Source organism: Centruroides sculpturatus, unplaced genomic scaffold (genome assembly GCF_000671375.1).
Source record: "Centruroides sculpturatus isolate CEXI.00-Female unplaced genomic scaffold, Cexi_2.0 scaffold1337, whole genome shotgun sequence".
Lineage (NCBI taxonomy): Eukaryota > Metazoa > Arthropoda > Arachnida > Scorpiones > Buthidae > Centruroides > Centruroides sculpturatus.
The window spans coordinates 170594-190113 of NW_019385460.1; the positions used below are offsets into that span (position 1 = coordinate 170594).

At 24.7% G+C, this 19520-nt stretch overlaps 1 protein-coding gene across 1 annotated transcript; it reads left to right on the top strand.

Annotated features, from left to right (window-relative positions):
• The first annotated feature begins 2573 nt into the window (after nt 1-2573).
• LOC111639218 (glucose dehydrogenase [FAD, quinone]-like) lies at nt 2574-19463 on the top strand. The gene is made up of 9 exons (XM_023385015.1): nt 2574-2724; nt 3064-3195; nt 8787-8908; nt 9036-9206; nt 12997-13150; nt 15445-15608; nt 15812-15989; nt 18504-18726; nt 19274-19463. The coding sequence occupies exons 1-9, from the start codon at nt 2589-2591 to the stop codon at nt 19416-19418; spliced, it is 1425 nt and encodes a 474-aa protein (XP_023240783.1). The 5' UTR covers nt 2574-2588; the 3' UTR covers nt 19419-19463.
• The last annotated feature ends 57 nt before the right edge of the window (nt 19464-19520 follow it).

The window sequence follows — 19520 nt, forward strand, 5'->3', positions numbered from 1 at the left end:
TATAATAACTGTGTTTACATCTTACTAAGTAAAACTATTAATTATATATATATATATATATATACTAGTTATAATAGTAATATAAAATTCTTTTAGTTGAACATATGAGCAGAATATGAGACGATCTTAATTTCCTTCTTTATAGGAAAAGTTTTTGGTAAAGTAGGTCATGTGACTTGCGGGGCGTGGAAAAAAGCCGCGTGTCTACTAACTGAAGCAAAGAAAGCTCATAAACTGATAACTTTCATTTCGATATGACGGATTTTATGACTCTAATACCCATTCTTACTGCAGCCGCATTAGTACTGCAAAGAATAACACCGCCTAAACCTAAAATTTCTAAACCATATTTTCAAGACGAATATGATTATATTATAGGTAAGTAAATTTTTAATATGTATTATAAATTAATTTACTATTTGATATTTTAAATTCTACTGTGAATTTTCCATTTATTCCTTAATTTTGACTGTAGAATCGATTAACGGTATTTTCAATGAATATTTTTCATAAAGATGCTATTTCCGCATCATCAATTTTCGTGAGATAAAAATACTTTTACCATTTCATAATTGTTTAAAACTTTTCAAGAATTCTATATGAGAACTTGCAAACTATTACATCACAATAGCTTGAAGGTTTTTTTCTACAACAGATTTTCAAGAATCTGTTTCATTTGTAAGTAGTAAAAATTTGCGGATGTAAAAAAAAGAGCCAGAGTTTCTGCTTTTTTTTCTTCCTTTCTTTTTTCTTTTTTTGCATATTAACCTCATTTCAATATTGAATTATATTAATGTAATATTTTAACCTAGAAATTTAATAATTAAATATAAAACTTTCTCTCTAAAATTAGCGTTAGGCTATGTAAATTGAAATAAAATATATTATCAAATTTTTTTTTCATTTTTAAAATTAATATTTAGAATTCCTTAATTAATTTATAAAACAGTAAGAAGGGTTTTTAAATAGAAATATAAATTACAAAAGTAATAATAGATAATTAGGCCTTCGTTTATGCAATACAAATAGTTTAACTTTCTTGCACCGTTTATGCTGCATTCCAGCCTAGAATATTTTTTTTAATTAGCATATAATAGATTTTATAAAGTAGAAAGATTAGTTTTCGTTTGTTCTTGTTACTCCTAATATTTTATAAAGTTTTTATTTATATTTTTCATATATAACTATTTTGATAAGATCATAAAATGATAAAATAAATATTAAAACAATTCAAATAAATGATAAATATTTAAAAATCATTTTAAAATTATACCTAATTAGACCTAAATCTCAGATTCTTTCTACCTAATTTATAAAACTGCTTATAACGTCTCTTACATTTATAAAATCTTTTAGCTCGACTCATCGAATGCTGAATTATAATATCTTATGATTTATCATTAACAATGAATTAATTTTATGTGATATGTCCTAAGAATATCCGGTTTAACATTAGTGCAATTTTTTCATTCCTAATATTCACGTTCTCTCTTATAATTTTTTTTAATAAAAATATTCTTTATAGTAGTAGGCAATACTAACCTGTATATCTACCAATCGTTTATTTTATTTATTAGAATTTATTTTAAGTTTTCATTGCATGGTTAACAAGATTTTACGATAAAAATTACTATTTTTAAACTAGACAGAATTTCTCACGTAAAACGTTTTGTCTATTAACGTTTTGCTATGCTTTAAATATTTAATTACTCTGATGCTTTAGATAAAACATTTTCTTGCTGGATGTAGCAAGATGTAAGTAGAAAGAGGAGAACGGATTAAAACAAGTAAGTGTAAAAAAATAAACCAATTACTGAATGTTTTAGTTATGGCTTTTAATCTATATAATTATTTAAGTACAACACAGCCAAAATGTTAACAGAAATTTCCACTAAAAACTTTAGTGAAAATGTCTGTATTATTTTAAAAAATTGTGTAGTTTGCTTTGATCGTGAAATCTTATCAACTATGCTATGAAAACTTAAAATAAATTTAATAACTGATAGATATACCGGTTAGTATTGTCTATAGTCAATGATAAGAGGTATTTTTATCAAAAGAAAATTAAAAAAATAAATAATATGTTATTAATATAGACTGAAAGTGATTAATGTTTTTTAAAGATTATCGTAAACAAGGAAAATATTACTATATTCATAACAATATAGCATTCCTCACAATAAGAATGGAGCATTTGTATTGGATTTTATAAGTGTATACATTAGATAAGCAAAGAAAATTCTTGTGTGACGTCGTGTGACGTTTTCTGTCTTTTTTTAATCTTAAATTCCTTGCAAAATTTTAGAAATTTAAAATATGTAAACATATTTTGTAATTTTCTAATATATGTTCAATTTTGTTATGAACACAGAACCGTTATTCTTTGTGTACGTAGACTAATAAACATTGGCTTCGTTCTAATTCTGGGAAAGACTATTATATAAAATTTTATAGCTAATATTTACTGAAAATTGTTGAATTTAATAATCATGATAAACTATATTTATATCGTTTTTATTTTGTGAATTCAACAGAGTTGTCGTTGGCCTCGTGGGAAAGTTTTAGGAGGTTCTAGCGTACTTAATTTTATGCTCTACGTAAGAGGTAATCCTAAAGATTATGATAAATGGGCTGCTGATGGAGCATATGGTTGGAGTTGGAGCGATGTATATCCGTATTTTATTAAGTCGGAACATCAAACGGATCCAAATTATGCTTACAATGGTAAATTCGACTTTTATAATTTTAAAACATTAAAAGTTTATAAAATAATTGCGAAAATTTGCTTTAAAACGCTTTATTAGGCCTATATATAAACTGTTTTAAGAATACTTAAGTAAAATTTCCTGAATTATTTTAAATTTAATGTTTTCTTTTACTATACTACAAAATAGTTATAATAATTTACTGCTTATATTTTTAATGTTAACATTTATTTCATTCTATATTGTTTAATATTAACAATGTTAATGTTAACATTTTGTTTTTAAATTCGCCAACTATATGGTCTATTTCTATAATTTAAAATTTAATTTTTATTATTATTTTGTCTTTTTATTCAAGGTTATCACAATATTGGTGGCTATCAGGCAGTATCTACAACCTATTCAACTCCTCTTTTGCAATCATTTCTAGAAGCTGGAAAATACTTGGGTTATCCTATCATTCAAGATGCTAATGGACCAACACAAACTGGTAACAGACTTTTCTCAAATTTATCCTAATAACAGGGTGGTCCATTTACATCTCGTAAACAAAACTGAAAAAGTCCCTGGAAAATACATAACTTTTATTCTGATCAATTATTTAATTATGTCCATATTTTATGAGATATTTGTCTTGTAAAAGACATTATAAACGGACCAATCTGTATATATTTCTGATAAATAATATCACTTTCAGCTAACAAATATTATAAAATATTAAAAGTAATATAAAATATATTCGATATCGTTATTAAAGGCGATGAATAATTTTAACTGTTATAACAATTANTGATAAGAGGTATTTTTATCAAAAGAAAATTAAAAAAAAACGAACTTGAATATTAATAATGCAAGCATTTACGTCAATAGTAATAACCGGATTTTTTAAGGCTTATCATATAAAACTAATTTGTTCTATGTGACAAATCATGAAATATTACAGATTAAGGCTTTTATATAGAAAGAATCAGAGGATTAGATATAGTTAGGTTTAATTTAAAAAGAATTTTTAGATAATTATCATTTATTTAAATTATTTACTAATTTCTAATATTTATTTTATCTACGTAAGTAATAAGATTAAGTAGTAATCAGCTCAAAAAGTGGTATTAAATTGATATGTATGATTCTAAATATTACTTTTTCTATTAGTTCTTTATATGGACTTTTATGAGAGTTATAATAGTAATATAAAATTCTTTTAGTTGAACATATGAGCAGAATATGAGACGATCTTAATTTCCTTCTTTATAGGAAAAGTTTTTGGTAAAGTAGGTCATGTGACTTGCGGGGCGTGGAAAAAAGCCGCGTGTCTACTAACTGAAGCAAAGAAAGCTCATAAACTGATAACTTTCATTTCGATATGACGGATTTTATGACTCTAATACCCATTCTTACTGCAGCCGCATTAGTACTGCAAAGAATAACACCGCCTAAACCTAAAATTTCTAAACCATATTTTCAAGACGAATATGATTATATTATAGGTAAGTAAATTTTTAATATGTATTATAAATTAATTTATTATTTGATATTTTAAATTCTACTGTGAATTTTCCATTTATTCCTTAATTTTGACTGTAGAATCGATTAACGGTATTTTCAATGAATATTTTTCATAAAGATGCTATTTCCGCATCATCAATTTTCGTGAGATAAAAATACTTTTACCATTTCATAATTGTTTAAAACTTTTCAAGAATTCTATATGAGAACTTGCAAACTATTACATCACAATAGCTTGAAGGTTTTTTTCTACAACAGATTTTCAAGAATCTGTTTCATTTGTAAGTAGTAAAAATTTGCGGATGTAAAAAAAAGAGCCAGAGTTTCTGCTTTTTTTTCTTCCTTTCTTTTTTCTTTTTTTGCATATTAACCTCATTTCAATATTGAATTATATTAATGTAATATTTTAACCTAGAAATTTAATAATTAAATATAAAACTTTCTCTCTAAAATTAGCGTTAGGCTATGTAAATTGAAATAAAATATATTATCAAATTTTTTTTTCATTTTTAAAATTAATATTTAGAATTCCTTAATTAATTTATAAAACAGTAAGAAGGGTTTTTAAATAGAAATATAAATTACAAAAGTAATAATAGATAATTAGGCCTTCGTTTATGCAATACAAATAGTTTAACTTTCTTGCACCGTTTATGCTGCATTCCAGCCTAGAATATTTTTTTTAATTAGCATATAATAGATTTTATAAAGTAGAAAGATTAGTTTTCGTTTGTTCTTGTTACTCCTAATATTTTATAAAGTTTTTATTTATATTTTTCATATATAACTATTTTGATAAGATCATAAAATGATAAAATAAATATTAAAACAATTCAAATAAATGATAAATATTTAAAAATCATTTTAAAATTATACCTAATTAGACCTAAATCTCAGATTCTTTCTACCTAATTTATAAAACTGCTTATAACGTCTCTTACATTTATAAAATCTTTTAGCTCGACTCATCGAATGCTGAATTATAATATCTTATGATTTATCATTAACAATGAATTAATTTTATGTGATATGTCCTAAGAATATCCGGTTTAACATTAGTGCAATTTTTTCATTCCTAATATTCACGTTCTCTCTTATAATTTTTTTTAATAAAAATATTCTTTATAGTAGTAGGCAATACTAACCTGTATATCTACCAATCGTTTATTTTATTTATTAGAATTTATTTTAAGTTTTCATTGCATGGTTAACAAGATTTTACGATAAAAATTACTATTTTTAAACTAGACAGAATTTCTCACGTAAAACGTTTTGTCTATTAACGTTTTGCTATGCTTTAAATATTTAATTACTCTGATGCTTTAGATAAAACATTTTCTTGCTGGATGTAGCAAGATGTAAGTAGAAAGAGGAGAACGGATTAAAACAAGTAAGTGTAAAAAAATAAACCAATTACTGAATGTTTTAGTTATGGCTTTTAATCTATATAATTATTTAAGTACAACACAGCCAAAATGTTAACAGAAATTTCCACTAAAAACTTTAGTGAAAATGTCTGTATTATTTTAAAAAATTGTGTAGTTTGCTTTGATCGTGAAATCTTATCAACTATGCTATGAAAACTTAAAATAAATTTAATAACTGATAGATATACCGGTTAGTATTGTCTATAGTCAATGATAAGAGGTATTTTTATCAAAAGAAAATTAAAAAAAAACGAACTTGAATATTAATAATGCAAGCATTTACGTCAATAGTAATAACCGGATTTTTTAAGGCTTATCATATAAAACTAATTTGTTCTATGTGACAAATCATGAAATATTACAGATTAAGGCTTTTATATAGAAAGAATCAGAGGATTAGATATAGTTAGGTTTAATTTAAAAAGAATTTTTAGATAATTATCATTTATTTAAATTATTTACTAATTTCTAATATTTATTTTATCTACGTAAGTAATAAGATTAAGTAGTAATCAGCTCAAAAAGTGGTATTAAATTGATATGTATGATTCTAAATATTACTTTTTCTATTAGTTCTTTATATGGACTTTTATGAGTTGATTATTTTGAACAGTCAATTTGATTACANTAGGAAATCAGAAGTAGAACATCTTCCTCGAAATTACAATTTTTCCTCTAGATTTAAATCGGAATTATGAAAATTATGTTAGTAGAGGGGTATTAACTTTTATCATCTTATATTTTGCCATAGGGTTCTAAGAAATGGGTCATATCTTTAAAAATTTTGCCGACGGGAGAAACGAAGATGATAGAATTTTAAGCTTTTAAAATATACATCATTATTATATATAATTAAACTTGTTGACGTCATAAATAATAAGCTTAATGATATTAATTAGTTCAGTACAGAGAATATTAATCATAGTCAATTATTAAAAAAAAAATATATATATACACTAAAAGACGTGACACACTATTCTGTTAATGATACTTTTTATTCATTTACTACCTTTAAAACTTTTAATGTAGAATTTCCCTAAACAATTCGGGAATTTTATAGTAAATATGGTTCACATATAATGACTTTTAGAATTTAAAAATAATTAAAGTAGGTTTGAAGAAACAAAAGGATTCTTTTTATTTTGAATCTTAAAAAATTAAGAATTGTTTCAATATTTTAAAAGGGGTGAAACAAATAAATCAAATATATATTTATTTAATTTTATTTTTTTTAAATAATAATTTTAATGACTACATTTGAACGCGAATTATATTATAAACAATTCTAATGATCAAGAACATTAAAGGAAGAATTTTTCTATATTTGGAAATATAGAAAAATTTTCCTAAAAAATACTAAAATGCTTGAAGTATCTAAAAACAAATTTAATGATACTAAAAACTATTTTAAAGGGAAAAATAAAATATATATAGAAAAAGATTTGATATAATTCAATTTACTAAGCAGGAAAGTTTCTTACAAATAAACATTTTCAAACTTACGAAGAATTGTTTCCCATACGAGCTAGTTTATAATACAATTATTTATAGTAGTAGTTAAGAACTCATCAACCTAAATTACAAATTACCAGGATTATACACATTAAATCTCTTTTCATTAAATTATCTTAAAATAGAATAATATTAGTTGTTTATATTTAGAAAATTAAAAAAATAAATAATATGTTATTAATATAGACTGAAAGTGATTAATGTTTTTTAAAGATTATCGTAAACAAGGAAAATATTACTATATTCATAACAATATAGCATTCCTCACAATAAGAATGGAGCATTTGTATTGGATTTTATAAGTGTATACATTAGATAAGCAAAGAAAATTCTTGTGTGACGTCGTGTGACGTTTTCTGTCTTTTTTTAATCTCAAATTCCTTGCAAAATTTTAGAAATTTAAAATATATAAACATATTTTGTAATTTTCTAATATATGTTCAATTTTGTTATGAACACAGAACCGTTATTCTTTGTGTACGTAGACTAATAAACATTGGCTTCGTTCTAATTCTGGGAAAGACTATTATATAAAATTTTATAGCTAATATTTGCTGAAAATTGTTGAATTTAATAATCATGATAAACTCTATTTATATCGTTTTTATTTTGTGAATTCAACAGAGTTGTCGTTGGCCTCGTGGGAAAGTTTTAGGAGGTTCTAGCGTACTTAATTTTATGCTCTACGTAAGAGGTAATCCTAAAGATTATGATAAATGGGCTGCTGATGGAGCATATGGTTGGAGTTGGAGCGATGTATATCCGTATTTTATTAAGTCGGAACATCAAACGGATCCAAATTATGCTTACAATGGTAAATTCGACTTTTATAATTTTAAAACATTAAAAGTTTATAAAATAATTGCGAAAATTTGCTTTAAAACGCTTTATTAGGCCTATATATAAACTGTTTTAAGAATACTTAAGTAAAATTTCCTGAATTATTTTAAATTTAATGTTTTCTTTTACTATACTACAAAATAGTTATAATAATTTACTGCTTATATTTTTAATGTTAACATTTATTTCATTCTATATTGTTTAATATTAACAATGTTAATGTTAACATTTTGTTTTTAAATTCGCCAACTATATGGTCTATTTCTATAATTTAAAATTTAATTTTTATTATTATTTTGTCTTTTTATTCAAGGTTATCACAATATTGGTGGCTATCAGGCAGTATCTACAACCTATTCAACTCCTCTTTTGCAATCATTTCTAGAAGCTGGAAAATACTTGGGTTATCCTATCATTCAAGATGCTAATGGACCAACACAAACTGGTAACAGACTTTTCTCAAATTTATCCTAATAACAGGGTGGTCCATTTACATCTCGTAAACAAAACTGAAAAAGTCCCTGGAAAATACATAACTTTTATTCTGATCAATTATTTAATTATGTCCATATTTTATGAGATATTTGTCTTGTAAAAGACATTATAAACGGACCAATCTGTATATATTTCTGATAAATAATATCACTTTCAGCTAACAAATATTATAAAATATTAAAAGTAATATAAAATATATTCGATATCGTTATTAAAGGCGATGAATAATTTTAACTGTTATAACAATTAATGGATTAATATATAATATCTATATTGTCGTTACTATTTATTTTAAATTTAGGGTTTACGCCTGCTCAAGGTACTACATATAAAGGTCGAAGATGGAGCACGAAATCTGCATTTTTAGACCCAATAAAAGATAGACATAATCTTGATATTGTCGTTAATGCTTTTGTCACTAAGGTTGGTAAAAGTAAAAAAAGAGAAATTTATTATTAATTAATATAATTAATAACTTAATCTTTGATTCATTTACATTAAACACGTATATTGTTAAGACGTTTTTAATATAAAGACATGTAAATTTTAGGTTCTTTTCGATGAGACGAAAACAGCAAGAGGTGTTCTTGTTGATAAAGGCGGACTTACCACTCTTGTACGTGCAAGAAAAGAAATCATTTTATCAGCTGGATCTATTAATACTCCTCAGTTGCTGATGTTGTCGGGTATTGGACCAAAAATGCATTTAGAGAAACATAACGTAAGTGAGAAAACATTATAATTTTTCATTCTATATATATAATATTATATAATAACACATTATAAATCGATTGAAATTTTTCATCAAAAATTAAATGATACTAACTCAAATTAGTATTATACATAGCATTTTACAATTGTTAAAAGTATTTCTGTGCTCTTACAAAACGTCCTATTTCCGTTTGAATCCTTGAAATAATCTTTATTTCATAATTAGGAATTCCCAAGGGTAATCCCTTGTAAATTCACCTAAATAGCTACTCTAATATTATATTGTATAAAACATACCATTTTAAGGTTAACAAAATTTTTTAATAATTCTGTTTGAATAACGAAAACAATAAAAAACACTGTTATATGACCTATATCATACGTTGAAAATCAATATGAATATTTAAAGAAAGTTGAAGTATATTTATAAAAGTAGTTTAATTATATCTTTATCTGAAGTTGTTCTTTTTAATTTATAAGTAAATTATAAGTTAAGGAAGATTTACACTTATTAAAAAATATTTACTTCTTATAGACAAATTTAATTCTTGTTTATTAGAAAGTTGAAAAAGTAATCGAGGTCGACGTACTGAAGGTCTTTACTATGAAACCACAACAAATTAGGTTGAATGATTATTAATCGTGCAGTAGAACATTGTCGTGATTAGAGTATTTACTTGAGATTTTAAAATTTAAAAAAAAACCGCATGTATGTATAACTTTAAAGTATTTTTGTAAATTATGAGTGATTGACCTAGTGTTGAAGTCCTACTTGAAATACTGCTAGTGGAATAATAATATCTAAGAACAAGATACTAAAAATAACAGTACTTCAAGATATGCCTGCAGGTGTTCATGTATGATACTGATTTTATTAACTGGTTTTACATTCATCCGAAAATTAAAATAAATTAATTTTATACTGATTTATTCGTTTATTACTGGGAAACATTCTTATCGTTACCAGGTAAACATTTTTTCCCATGTATTTTATCGTTATTCCCATCCTTTCAGGAAAAAATTACTTATCATCATCATTATTATCGGCTTAAAAAACAGACATTCTAGTCTATCCCATGTTAAAAATAAACTTAAAATAGTTAAATCATTTTTATCATCTAGGCACTTCAAGTTAAATGTAGATTATCCTTTTTTTTCAATTTTGTTTTATAGGTGTGTAGAAAACTAAAAATGGTTCTTTAGTTATATCATAAATCGTGTGTTATTTTTATACAAAGCATAGGAAACTATACGCTTACATAAACCCGAATGATAAGATATTAATTGTGCAGCCATCCAATGAATATTTTGTTTTGACATTTTTCATGAAAAATTGTGAAATACATTATGACTATTTTCGAGTATTTTTGTCTCCATCATAAATTTCAAATTGCTTCTATTGATATCATCTATAGAGAAATTCAAAGTAAATTTTCAATAAATAAATAAATTTTCATACAATTCTTCTAGAGAAATTTACGCAATAAAGAGAGGAAAAAACAGTATCAGTTTACTTTATTCAATTTTTATTATATCGTTGTCTACGTTAGACTTAGTATATCAATAGGACTTATTATACTGGTGTTGTTATTTGCAAAAACTAAAACAACACCAGTAGGCTATAATAAGTCCTATTAATATACTAAGTCTAACGTAGACAATGATATAATAAAAATTGAACACATAAATAATTTTTCATTATTGATGAAACTTTTCCCTTTTCTGTTCATTACTGGTTTTTTATATTAAATATGATTTATAGAGACACAACTACTGATTGGATCTTTGTCTCAGATTTTACAATTACGAATGAATTCAGGTAACTGCTATCATTTTGTTTTGCTCTAAAAATGTTTGAGTATCCCTCATCTATCACTGGATATTGTATAAAATATATATATAAGATAATAATTTTCTCATGAATATTTATTACATTCAATCATCTAAAAAATAAGTCATCGTATTTAAAGAAATTTTCTTTTAATTTGCTTTGTTGTAGTTGTGCTGATCGTGATTCTGAATAAAAAAATAATAATAATAATTTACTTATATCAAATATTTTATGAAAGGAATTTTATAAGCACCTTTATAAGTTCATTAAAAACAATTATTTCTATAGATTAAATATTAATAATAATAATCAAAAATAATGACATTAACACAAATTAAAAACTGTTCTACATCATCATTTTTTTATTCGGATAATTTTATTATGTTTTTTAATGTGATTTTAATTTGTTTTATTTACAAAATACCAGAAACTTTTTAGACAATAATAACAAAGAACCTTTCACCCTTTGGTAGAAAACTAATTATAGAATCAAAATTTAAAAAAATATATTACTGTAAATGATGGTTTTTGCCTTCGACTGCAATGTTAATAGTGTTATTATATTAATATATGAACCGAATCTTCAGAAATTGATGCTTGATACTGATATAACCCAATTTTTATCCTTCTCTACTTTTTATATATCTAATTCTATCAATTCTATTGTTTGTTTTTTATTCGATTGTATGGAATTGCATTCAAAGATACTATTTAAATACACAATTGAAAATCTTTATTTCATCTCTCAAAAAAAAAGAAAAAAATAAATAATTCATTCAATGATAAGATATTGTAAATGGTCAAATTTCCTGTGCTGATGTCCTTTAGATCATTCTTCAAGTTCATTCTGTTGTTTAGATTTACAGATTACGTTAATGATAATTTTTTATGAGGAATTTAAAATGTTTTTATACATGTAGATTAAAATGTTAAGTCAAAAATTACGTCAAAGAACTTTTAAGGTGAAACACATTAGAGTATTGGTCGAATTTGAAAATCATAACTCTAGATCTAGGAAAGATTTTTAACCGATAGTTATTGGCCTTTACTTTTAAGATAACGAATGAGGCGTAGATCTTTGAAACAATTCTTTAATTGTTATTTCCCTGCTTGCTAAAGACTTGAGCGATAAAATGCAATGCTAATCACAATCAAAGTAGCCTTTATGCAACTTTATTTTGCTTACGAAATGTCGATTGTTATCGCACTCCTTATCCTGATTCATAAATCCAACCCTATCTTTCTTAAATATCTGAAATTACACCATTATACCGCTTTTATAATTTCGAACAATTCTTTTTTAATCAAAATTTCATTTTATAGTTTTTTTCTTTCAAACTTTCATAGTTGATAAATGATTTTATCTTTGCAATGTATACACGCGATGGCAGATATTTTTATAATACAATTATATTCCTGCTGTGATAATAACATTAAAGTGATGATAAGGCGATCAGAAGATGATAATGGAATACAAGATGCAAGTTTTATACAATTCAACTTAAGTTCCTGAGATATTTTTATTATATTTATACTGTTTTACAGAGTATAAAATATATAAAGCATTCATCTTTAAACAGCAACAAAAAACACTCTTGAATAAAAACATTTTTTATTGTACAGTTTTATATACCACTCTTACCAGAATGGTATTGAACTTTAACAGGACATAAAATATCCTGTTAAAGTTATATTACGCTGTATAACATAAAAAGGCTATTATTATAACAAATAAAATTGAGTTGTAAAACGAATTTACTTGTTTAAATAACTCTTTAAGTCAAAAGTATATGAGTTTAGGTCATTGTGTCATATATACATGTAAGTCATTGTATATTAATTATATAAATATTACTTATGTGTGATAAATACTATTTATATTATGTTCAAATATATCATAAATATCTATATGCAAAGCATTTTTCGTAAATAGTATTTATAGAAAATTAAATTCTATATGTAATTCTAGATTCCAGTGATTGCTGATTTGCCAGTTGGTAGAAATCTGCAAGATCATATATTCGCTTTTGGTATTGAATTTTCTATTAAAAATAACGTCAGTCTAACGTTCGCATCAACTTTTACAGTAGATAATGCCAAAAGATATCTGTTGAAACACGATGGTAAGTTAATCTTATAATTTTTATTTAAGGAAAATGTCGTTATATCATCTTTTAATGTTAACTCTACTCATGTAGATAATATTATTATTAATAATCAAACTGAACGTATCCTGTATTTTACAGTTGATAAGTCAAGCGTCAAGTACTTTCTCACAAAATGGTTCAAAATTTTATGTCGAAATCTAAATAGCGTGAATGCAATGACAGATGTAAAAATAGATTTATCTGGCATTTCACTTAACAAAAACAACAATAAAAAATAAAATATTTCTTTTCCTTATGCACTTATTAATATTAATTATAACAAAAGTTAAAATTTCTTTAAAAAATGCAATCAAATTTTTAATTCTTCGATGAATTTACTTTACATTCTCTATTGTTAAAATCCTTGGAATGTCTTTAAGAGAAATGGGAACAACAATTATCCCATAGAGTAAATAATTCTAATAAAATCAGGGAAAATATCCTTCGATTGTAATCAAATAATTATTATTCTTCGAAAGATAAGATTGCTATCGCCTGTAGCAATAAAAAACAATCGGTGCCAGTTGATGTTACTATAATAACATGAGTGAAAGTCTAGATTTTATTTGGTTTTTTCTCTTCTTTCTCATAATGTTACTCCATTGTCGTATATATTTATCACAGAATTTTATAAGAAAAAACATTCTATTAATTATTAAATCTATGCAAGTGTATACATATAAAGATTTAATTTATAAGATTATAATCTCTTCTTGTACTTTACCTATATTTACCCAGAAAATATAACGTAAACGGAGAAGAAACGAATGAGAAAAAGTAGAGTTTTGTTTTAATAATTGCTCGCTACATTATAAAAATTTCTTTTTAAGACAGTAATTAGAGTAAAGAAACGATAATTAAAATTCTTTTATGCAATTTTAACATTATTTTTAAAAATAGGTAAAAAGGATATATTTATAGATTAATTTAATTTACAAGTCATGCTGAAAATACGCTATGTGATAGTTTTTAAAGTTAAATTTACTTTTAATACATGAAATTATAAGCAATTAGGAGACATTTATTACGTAAGTTAATTGTAATTATTAAAGTGGTAATTAATTGTTATTAACAATAAATATTGCTCTTACTTTAACAGTTCTTTCGTTTATCATTGAAACAGTTTAAAGTTGACAAGCATATTTTAATTAATAAAATATTTTTAAATAATTAAAACAGCATTTTTTTAATTCTTTCTCCATTCTAATATATTTAATATCTATAAAATCTGTATCAGGTATAAGAATGTTCTAATTTAATTGTAACAAAACACGATATCGACTGTTTTTCTAATTGATTTTTATATACTGTATTTTAAATATCATTGAACTATTAATAAATATACTTCTTACAAACGTTTCGATAGCAGAATAACGTTCAAAAGTAATGCAGTTTCTCAAGTTATATGCATAAATTTTAAAATAAAAACTAAACATTCATTTTTTTTAATAAATAAGCGTTATATATATAAGTTCATTTATATAAGAATGTTCTAATTTAATTGTAACAAAACACGATATCGACTGTTTTTCTAATTGATTTTTATATACTGTATTTTAAATATCATTGAACTATTAATAAATATACTTCTTACAAACGTTTCGATAGCAGAATAACGTTCAAAAGTAATGCAGTTTCTCAAGTTATATGCATAAATTTTAAAATAAAAACTAAACATTCATTTTTTTTAATAAATAAGCGTTATATATATAAGTTCATTTATATGCGTTAAACTTGTAATCAAATTTGTAACTTGTTTTAAAGTTTTTTAAATATATTGTTGTCCAAATAATCTTCCTACTTTCCTATAAGGAACTAATAAAATATATATTTTTTTAATTTAAAACATTGTAAAAAATTACCTTAATGCTGATTAATAGGCAAAAATGTCCATTAATTTGCATTAATATTGCATAATATTACAATTTGCATTAATAAAATGCTCATTATTTTATATAAATTATTTAATTGTTTTAATTCCTAAATTATATCATAACTTTTATAATTGTTTAAATATATAACACAGATATTTCACATAAGTGTTAACAGATGGCGCTGCAAACTATTTTTGGTTCTACATTAATTAATAATATAATTAAAACCAATACGTTTTACACTAATTATATTTTAAGGTTTTTATAAAAATAACGCAATGCTATCAATAATTAATTTAATAACGTAAAATTAATTTTTATATATTTAAAAAAATAATATAATTTATAGCCGATAGATGGCAACAGCTGTAATTAATTTTAAAATTTAAAATTAAGGACCATGGACGTCTCTGGGAGGAGTGGAAGGTTTCGGATTTGTAAACTCGAAATATAATAAACACATAAACGATTATCCCGATATAGAGCTGCATTTTATCGGTGGTTCTATAATGTCTGATGCTGGATCGGTACAAAGACACGTTGTAGGTGTGAGGAATGAGGTGAGAAGATATACTTATTCTATTTAATATTTTTATTTCCTTCTTAAAAGTGAACTTGTAATCCGAGATACTTCCTTATATAATGTTTTTCTCATAAAGATACGCTAGAATAATTGCGAGTTAGGACAACTGATGATACTTCACGTGTCGTTGGTTGTCCTTCCGCTTTCAATTATCTAATATTTTTTTTTAACACGTTTCAGATTTGGGATGTAAGATACAAGCCCCATGCTACCGGTCACAGTTTTGGGATTTTACCGGTTCTCCTTCGTCCGAAGAGTAGAGGATACGTTACACTTCGTTCTGCTAATCCCTATGATTATCCCTTAATCCAACCGAATTATCTAACTCATCCTGAAGACTTGCTAACTCTAACTGAAGGTAGATAAATTAATGTAGAATAATTTAAATCATTGATAAAAATATATAAATAAAAGTAATAAATACACACCTTTTTTAAATAACAAAACAGACATTTCAAAGATTTTTTTTTCATTACAAAAATAAATCCTTTCACATTATACTTGAATTTTTCTGATATTCTTTTATTTAAAACTGGAGCCAAATTACTGTTATATTCTCAATAGACATGTTGAGATGTAGTCCAGAATATTAATAGGAAGAAATCGCTACAAGAAATCAAACATTTCATATATTTAACATGAAAATATATATAATTAGCACTACATACGGTAATTTATAGCGAAGTAAATTACTGAATTTAACAAGATATCAAGTTAAATTTTATACTAAAAAGACTAAATTGATTGATGAATAAGTTGATTTTTGATGTTTTATAAATTATTTGATGCAATTTAGGAAAATTGTTATAAGATGTTATTAATTTCATCATGTTCTTAATATAGAAAATCATGTTTTATTAAATTATGCGAGTAGATTCAATGTAGAAAACTCGTAATTTTCAAAGAGAAACCATTAATTATATATTACAACTTAATTATTTGAGTGTCTTGTGATAACCCGTCGCTTTATATACTTTAAATTTCAATGTGATATTGTTTATATTTTCTTATTTTTATTTAAAAAATACAATAATTAAAATATCTAAAATGTAGTTTAAGAGTGACACGATCCTTCATTCATGCGTACTGTCATACGACCTTGACAATTATACGATACGTTCATTGAAATTAATAATTTACGTTAAATGTAATTTTATTCCAAAAGTAAATGATCATACAGGTCCAATTATTAAATTGATTACTATAAATTCGAATTTAATTGCAAATATTTAACTGAAATTAAGACAATTTACGTGTAAATTGCAAAAATAAATATAAATATTTTTCCTATTTTTACAGTTTTGTTATTATGCAAATTTCTCTTACATTCAAGTATATTTTCATCATTGGAAAGGTCGCAACGGGCCACAGTCTTATGAGAATTATCTGAACCAGATTTAGTACATGAAAAATTCAACTATCACTTGGCTGAACTTTTATGAATTCTTTCGTAGTAGCAAAAAAATATATAATTAAAAGAGCTAGCTAGCCTCGTACGTTAAAGACTATTAAACATGGCTCAAAGATTTCTCCAGGTGAGGCCAAATCGCTACAAGGAGTTTTATAGAAAGAGTCTAAAATAGTTTGTCGGCCGTGCTTATGACCTTTACTCTACATGCTCCGTTTCCAGCTTTAGTACCATTGAATGTGGCGATGGTTCCAAACTGCTCGATTCTCGTTAGTTACAACTGATCTACCTCTTGTATACTATTAAGAATGTAGAACATCATGGATTTTGAATTCAACTTGGAATTCAGGTCACGATTTCTATAGTGAAAAATGTTAATTGTGCTTCAAATGTATATCTCGATTATATTAAATCGACAAGTGATCGTATGATATCCGTAATGATATATGTAATAGGAATAAAATCTAATAGATTGAATAGGAAAAAAAAAAAGTCTAATTTAAAATATTATTTAAGAAAAACAATTATTATTATTATTATTTCTGTATATAAATCAAGAAAAATGATTGAGAAAATTACAGATTTGCACGTTTATTTGTGTTTTAAAACAAGTTTTAAACTTTTACTCTTGTATAAATTTCTATATGTTTATGAAAACACTTTTGCTTTTAAAATTTAATTTTTTAATTAATTTAATTTAATTTTATATTCATATTGACGATGATAACGATCATATATACAATTTACTTTAATCCATCCTCTTTGTATTCTTTTTTCATAGTTAAAAAAAACTATTGTTTGGTATAGTTTTCGTTTTTAATTATAGGATATACTTTTATATCCTATTCTACTGCAAGATGTATAATTAATTGAGAAAATATTTTGACGTGTTAAATATAGAATGTTGTATTTTTGGCATCACACAAGCCGTTTTTTTTGCGTTTTTTTATGTTCCTTCTATTAAATAATTTATGATTTTCCTTTAACTATTTTTTAAAAATTTTATTACTTCTTTTATTATCAAATTATTTTAAGATAATGCCAACCATTTAATAATTATTTTTACTTAACAGGTTATGTATTACGATTTAAAGAAATTCTTACATTTATTTATTTTTAGAATGCATAGTATTGTTTAAATACTATTCTGACTTAATCAACATTTATAAATATTTTAATGTATATTTTTACTCACATTAAACAATGGCATTTAAATAATTTAAATCCAATTTTTTTTCTTAACAGATTTCACGTTCGTGTATAATTTATTTTAGCTTCATTGATGCGCTCGATATAATTTTGATGATTCAACTCTTCTATTAATTAAATCTCGCTCTTAACCCCATATTCTACTTTCTCGAGAACATAATTGTTGACCTTTCACGACTTTTTCATATTATGAATAATGTTATCATTACTATTAGTAATTATTTCGATTTTCACAAGAATTCTTTATGTTTGTAGGTATGAAAATCGCATTTGCTATAGGAACATCTCCAGCATTTGATAAACACGGACGAGAGATATTAACAAATGCAATGCCGGGATGCGAATCTTACGAAAGATGGGGAGACGAGTATTTTGCTTGTTTGGCTCGCACGTTAACAAGCACAATCTATCATCCTGTGGGAACGTGTAAAATGGGTGCTATAAAGGATCCAACTACTGTAGTCGATCCAGAATTAAGGTAATCTACAATTTTAGTACATATACAATAATGTGAAGCGTGTCTTTATATTATACAAATTATGAATTGGGAAGATTTTGATATTCTAACAATAGATTCGTAATTTAGAATTGTAATAATGATATTAAATATGAACTAAATATTTTAATGCTGATGGATTGACAGCTAAATAAGTAATGCGAATAATTCAGGCTATTCGTAATGTAGACATATTTTAATAAAGGTCAATCGTGAAATTTTGTAAGTGGTAATAGTGATTTCAAGTGGATGTTGAGTGGCCTAAATAGGATATGCTGAGAAAAACTAATTAATAAATATTTCGAGATAAAAGAGAAGGAATGAATAAAGAAAATATTTTAAATTCTAATAGAGAAATTGGCCAAGTTTGCTGTCTTCCAATGAATAAAATAGCGCCTTATATACCTATAATATATTTACTTCCAATCTAAATAGAGCTATCGCATGTATAGTTTATTTTTCTAGAGTAAAAACGTAAAATGTATGTTACCATTCGGACGTAACATTTTTTCTTTTTTTTTTTCCTCAGAGTAAAGCATGTGAAGGGTCTTCGAGTAGTGGATGCTTCTATTATGCCTGCAATTATATCAGGAAACACAAATGCCCCGTCTATCATGATTGGAGAAAAGGGTTCTGATCTGATCAAACAATCTTTACGAGATCATTTTAAATAAGTTCATCATTATTTTTGTATTAGAATTTTGTAAATAAAGTAAAATATTGTCAATTGAATATATTGAATTTCTTTTAGTTTATGAATAAAATATAAACACAAC